Here is a 6,443-nt window from a genome sequence, read left to right as displayed (position 1 = left end):
TTTTTTTTTTTTTTTTGTCTTTTTGAGACAGGGTCTCCCTGTAACCCTAGCAGGCCTGGAACTCACTATGTAGACCAGGCTGGCCTCAACTCACAGAGATCCACCTGCCTCTGCCTCCGAAGTGCTGGGATTAAAGGCACGCACCACCAAGCCCGGCTTAATGAACTAATTTTTAAAGTTCTATGTTAGTCTACTTTTTAAGGATTTGTTGTTCTTTGGTTTGGGTTGGGGATTTTTAGACCAGGTCTCACTGTGTAGTCCAGGCTGTCCTCAGACTTACTCAGCCTCCCAAGTGTTGGGATTACAGGCATGGGCCACCATGCCCTGTATAGTTTTGCCAGTATGTTCATAGGATGCATTTTTAGCAATATAATTGGTAGATCAAAGTGTATGCTTACTGAAAAATTGCCTTCCAGAAAGCTGAACCAGTTAATACTCCTGTTAAAGTGGCTGTTTTCCCATATATTTAACCACACTTAGCTTTACCAAATTTAATTTGTCCAAGAACATATAGCCTTTAACTTTCTGGTGGATTCTGCTCAGTGCTTTGGGTAAATAGTAGTAGTAATAATAATAACTAACCAACAGTGTTTAGTGTATGTCAGGTACTAAGTACTTTATACATGTTAATTCATTTAATCCTCAAAACACCTTTTCAGAGGTAGGTATTATTACTCCAAGATGTGGAGAAAAAGGCAAGGTTTAGGACTTTGGTTAAAATCACATTGGAAATAAATGATAAAACTGGAATTAAAACCCAGGCAGTCTTGCTCCCTATGAAGTTTCTTAAACACTCTACTTTGCTGTTCTAAACCCTTTCTAGGAACTAACAGTCTAGTTACTGGAAGGTGTGATAGCTATGTTCTCCAGTAGGAAATAACATCTACTAGGAAAGTGGCCCTGCCTATTGCATTTGCCTGAACAGATTTTCAGCTGTATTTCTCAGAAGTATATTATCACCTAGCATAACTGCCTGGCATAAAGTGTGAAGGGCAGCAAGGAGTAAGAAGAGGAAAGGAAAGAAGTCTATTATAAGACAGTATATAAGCCAGGCGTGGTGGCGCACACCTGTAGCCCCAGCACTTGGAAGGCAGAAGCAGGCAGATCTCTGTGAGTTCAAGGACAGCCTGGTCTACATAGTGAGTTCCAGGACAGCTGGGGCTACAGGGAGATCCTGTCTCAAAAAAGACCAAAAAAAAAAAAAAAAAAAGAAATTAGATTTCACTTTTCTGGACATTAGAAGGTCCATTATCAAAGCACCTGTGAGGCCTTCTTGCTGCCGCCTCCAATGGCAGAAAGCAAAAGGATAAACAGGTGAGAGCTTGACCTCAGAGCCTCCTCTTGTATCCTATTCAGAAGGATACAATTCACATGGTTTAACTAGCTCCTATTAGGTCCTAACTCCCAACACCGTAACATTGGGGATTATGTTTTGAGAGAGAGACATTCAACCCGCAGAAGAGATATTGTCAAAGATTTAATTCAGAATCACAGTAGTAGTGCTAGGGGTGAAACTTAGCTGCAGAGCGCTTTCCTAGTAAGACAGGCCCTGGGTTTGATACTCTCCCCCTCTCAAAAAAAGCACAGTAGTATGTATGTGATTGTATAATGTACATATAAGCAATTAAATATTTGGTTGAGAGGGGTGAGGTGCTGGAAGTGAAAATGTTAGAGGAAGACACTAAAGAGAAAATGATTGGCAAGATAACTCAGGTTAAAGCACTTGCTCTGCAGGCCATGCATGCCTAATGACCTGAGTTTGGTCCCTGGATCTCAGAGTAGAAGGAGAGAACCAACTCCCAAGAGTTGTCCTCTAGGCTACTGGAGAAATGGCTCAACAATTAAGAATGTTTACTACTCTTGCAGAAGGCCCCAGTTCAGTTCCCAGCACCAACATGGCAGCTCACAATGGCCTGTAACTCCAGCTCCAGGGATTCTAACACCATCTTCTGGTCCCTGAACACACGGTGCACAAAAAAAATGCTGGTTCACTCATAGACATAAAAATAAAAAGTAAATCTTTTAAAAGAAAAAGTTGTCTCCTGGCCTCACTTGGTGGCACACACCTTTAATCCCAGCATTCAAGAAACAGAGGCAGGTGAATCTCTGTGAGTTCAAGGCCAGCCTGGTCTATATAGTGAGTTCCAGGCCAGCTGGGGCTACAGGGAGACCCTATCTCAAAAAAAAAAAAAAGTTGTCCTCTGACCTACTTCCACACTTAACATCATGAATGCATGTCCCTGCACTTAGATATACATCATACACATATACAATGTATAAACAAAAATAATAAGTTGTTTTTTTTTTTTTTAGAAGGACATAAGATAAAAGTCTTAGGAAGGAATTGATTTAACAGAGAAAGAAGATAACTTTAAATTTCTATTCCCTGAGTTTGAGTGGCATTGTATCGTTACCCAGTGTATGGATGAAGTTAAGAACTAGGAGTTATACCAGGGACTGTTTGATGATGTCAGGCATGCATCATCACATTTTTTTAAAATATTTTTATTTTATTTTATGAGTGTATTGCCTGCATGTGTTTAAATACATCCATGTCATGCAATGCCTGCGGCGGTCAGAAAAGGGTTATGGACAGTTGTTAGCCTCCATGTGGGTGCTGGGAATCGAACCCAGGACCTCTTGCAAGAGCAACCAATGCTCTTAACCACTAAGCTATCTCCAGCCACACATCATCACATTTTTTTAAAGGCCAACCAGATGGCTCAGCAGATAAAGGCATCTGCTGCCAAGCCTGACAAGCTGAGTTCCATACCCGGGACCCACATGGTAGAGGAAGAGATCCAACTCCCACAGGTTGCCCTCTAACCTCCACACACTGTGGCATGTGTGCCCACTCACATACAGCTTTGCACTAAATAAATAAATAAATAAATAAATAAATAAATAAATAAATAAATGAATGAATGAATGAATATAATAAAAAATTTAAATATTTTCATATATTAGGACAAAGATAATGGAAAAACTTCTGTGGTTGTGGGGACATGGAACCAAGAAGAACATATTGACTGGGCTAAGAAGAATACTGCAAGAGCTTACCATCTGCAAGACGATGGTACCCAGACAGTCAGGTAAAGACAGCCTGCCTTTGAAACTGATCAGAAGGATTTTTAAAGCTCAAAATATTGACAGTTTAAAAAACTCTGTTAGCCGGGTATGGTGGCACACGCCTGTGGTCCCAGCACTTGGGAGGCAGAGGCAGGCGGATCACTGTGAGTTCAAAGCCAGCCTGGGCTATGTAGTGAGTTCCAGGACAGCTGGGACTACAGGGAGACGCTGTCTCAAAAAGACAAAAAAAAAAAAAAAAAAAAAAAAAAGTAAGTGTACATACAGGTAAAGTGGTAGGAAGATGTTATTTCAGAAAACATCCTTTCAATTCATGTCCTTTGGGGAAAGAAACAACCCTTTGTTAATAGTTAAGAGCACAGTTCTGAAGTCAAGATACCTGGATTCAAATGCTAGCTGGCTCTTTACTTACTACCTTAGGCAAGTTTTATAAACTTTTTAAGCCTCACTTGTTTAACCCTGTTTCTTTGTAAGGTTGTTAGGACATTAAATGAGGTAAGGGAGCGTAACAGTAGCGTGTAGTCAACTGGGTCCTGCCTTTAACGGTGGTGCTGTGCTAATCAGACTGGCAGTGATGTTAGTGATAGTGGCTCCATTCTTCTGTTTACTTTTGTTGTTACAATAGCGTGTAGTCAACTGGGTCCTGCCTTTAACGGTGGTGCTGTGCTAATCAGACTGGCAGTGATGTTAGTGATAGTGGCTCCATTCTCGTTTACTTTTGTTGTTCTCTTGTGTAGTGCTGGGCTTTGTATCCAGGGCCTCACCCATGCTAGGCAAGGGCTCTAACACAGGGCTATGTCCCATTCCCAATAATGGCAGTTCTCTTAGAACTGAGGCAGTTCTAAAGCATTTACCTTTGTGAATCATTTAGTTCTATTTACATATACTTTGGCATTTTCCTTTGTTTCCTAGTTTTGTGCAGTAATACCTCACATGCCTTTTATGCTATATGGGTGTTCCATTACTTTCATTTGCTGTGGCAAAAATACTGACCAAAACCAGCTTGAAGAGAAAAGGGTTTATTTTATCTTGATATCTCCCAGGTCACAGTTCATTAGTGAGAGAAGTCAGGGCAGGAACTAGAAGCAGGAGCTAGAGCACAGACTATGGAGAAATGTTGCTTACTGGCTTACTCCTCTGGCCTGTACACAGTCTGCTTTTTTTTTTTTCTTTTTGAGTCTCCCTGTAGCCCCAACTGGCCTGAAACTCAGTGTAGACCAGGTTGGCTGGCTTCGAACTCACAAGGATCCACCTACCTCTGCCTCCCTAGGGCTTCCACGTCCAGCTCGGTCTGCTTTCTTATATAACACAGGACCACCTGTTCAGGGGTGACACCACCCACAGTGGGCTGGCCCTCCCATATCACTCAACAGTCAAGAAAATGCCCCACAGGTAATCCAGTGGAGGTAATTCCTCAGTTGAGATTCCCACCCAAGTTGACAACTGAAGCTATCCAGGACAGTGGGTGTATTGTGAAATAACAGAAGTAAATTAATCTTCCTAAGAATAACTTAAGCTTTAGCTTTCCTTGTAGTCTCTTACCCAGTAAATTGTCAGTTATCAATTCTTGTACCTTCCCACTCTTGTCACTTCTTGTCACTCCTGAACAGATGTCACTGAGATTGCTTTCAGATGTTTAAGTGTTCTAATATACTAGACAGATTATTTTAGGCTTATATTTTCTGTGAAAATAGTTTATGAGATCATGTGCACGAATATTGAAGCTTAGAGGGGTCTGAATAGCAATATTAAAGCTTTTCATTGGATACTGCTCATTTGAGATTTATACCTTGGTTGAAGTCTGCCTTTTTGTACCACACAGAGTATTTTTTTTTTAATATTTTATTGAATTGTTGTGTATGTCATACATACAATCATCTTTATACCTCTTCCCCCTTCCCTTTGGCACCTCCCATGGCCCCCCCATGGGAGTTCGTACATTCTGTCATTTGTATTAAGGCCTATTATGTAAAGTTAGTATCCCAAGATGTCCCTCAGTGCAAGTTCAATCTACCGGGCTTTAGTCAGCCTAACTAGAGTCTCTCTCTTCAAGAAGATCAGCTCTTCCTCACCCAGCAGTAATAAGCTGCCAATAATTCTTCGACTAAGATTGGGACTTGCTGTTCATTTCCACCGTTCTGTACTGGATTTTTGTCTGCCTATGTTTGCATGGGTCTTATGTATGCTAACACCATTGTAGTTGGTTTGTATGAGAAGGGTCCCAGGTGTCTGTAGGACCATTTCCATATGGTTGTGTACCTCCTCCCTGGCTCTTAAAATTTTCTGCCCCCTCTTCCACAATGGTCCCTGAGCCCTGGGTGGGTGGACCTCAATATAGGAGATCTGTCCAAGGACCCATACTCTGCAGACTCTTACTCTCTGCGTTTTGGCCATTTGTGGCCTTTTGTATTCCTGGCCATCTATTTCATGAGGGAATTCATTGATAAGAATTAAAAGATGCATTAGTTGTGCAATGCCCTCAGAGGTCAGAAGAGTCTGTTGGATCACCTGGGACTGGTGTTACAGACAGTTTTTAGCTGCCATGTGGGTGCTGGGATTCAAACCCAGGTCTTCCGCAAGAACAACCAGTGTTCTTAACTGCTAAGCCATCTTTCCAGCCCCTAAAACAGAACCTTTTTTATTTTGTTTTAGAGGGTTTGTGGTTGGTTGGTGGGTTGGTGGGTGGGTGGGTGGATGATTTGGTTGGTGGGTTGGTTGGTTTCGTTTTGTTGTTGAAACATGATCTTGCTATGTTAGTCCTGATTGGCCTCAAACAGTAATCCTGCAGCGGCTTGTATTACAGGTGTGAACCAGCACACTAGGCTCAGGAGACAACTGTATAGACAAGTAATATGTAAACTAAAGACATTATTAACAAAAATAGTACAGGCCAGGAGTAGTGGAGCTTGCCTTTAATCCCACCACTCAGGCAGAGGCAGGTAGGTCTCTGAGAATTTGAGGCTAGCCTGCTCTACATGATGAGTTCCAGAACAGCCAGGGCTATATAAGACCCTGACTCAAAAAAAAATAGTACAAGGTATCTCTAACTTGTATTCTTACAGAATCTGAAAGACTGATTTTGTGTTATAGCCTAAGAGCCCTAGCCATCTTCCCACACTGCCCATTACAATTATTCTGATTAGTGAGACTTTAATAAAGTTTATGCTTTCTCCAACTCAGGATGGTATCACATTTCTATGGCAATGGAGACATTTGTGATATAACTGATAAACCAAGACAGGTGACTGTAAAACTAAAGTAAGTTGAAGCCTTCTTTTTCACCCGCTTCTTATTGACAAACGTTTTATATAAGATAAAATTATGAATAATTATTAACTCATATTATTTAAATATTT

The 6,443-nt window shown here is 41.3% G+C and overlaps 1 protein-coding gene across 1 annotated transcript in view; it reads left to right on the top strand.

Moving 5' to 3' along the window:
- Erlec1 (endoplasmic reticulum lectin 1) overlaps positions 1-6,443 on the top strand; it is a gene marked incomplete in the record, with an annotated part of 34,851 nt that overhangs the window by 22,467 nt on the left and 5,941 nt on the right. Inside the window, 2 exon segments of the mRNA XM_008823018.3 lie at positions 2,968-3,092; positions 6,268-6,345. Of these exon segments, the coding sequence (XP_008821240.1) occupies positions 2,968-3,092; positions 6,268-6,345 (203 nt within the window).

Source organism: Nannospalax galili, unplaced genomic scaffold, assembly GCF_000622305.1.
Source record: "Nannospalax galili isolate Female #2095 unplaced genomic scaffold, S.galili_v1.0 scaffold286, whole genome shotgun sequence".
Classification (NCBI taxonomy): domain Eukaryota; kingdom Metazoa; phylum Chordata; class Mammalia; order Rodentia; family Spalacidae; genus Nannospalax; species Nannospalax galili.
This window is presented reverse-complemented; position numbering and strand designations above follow the sequence as displayed.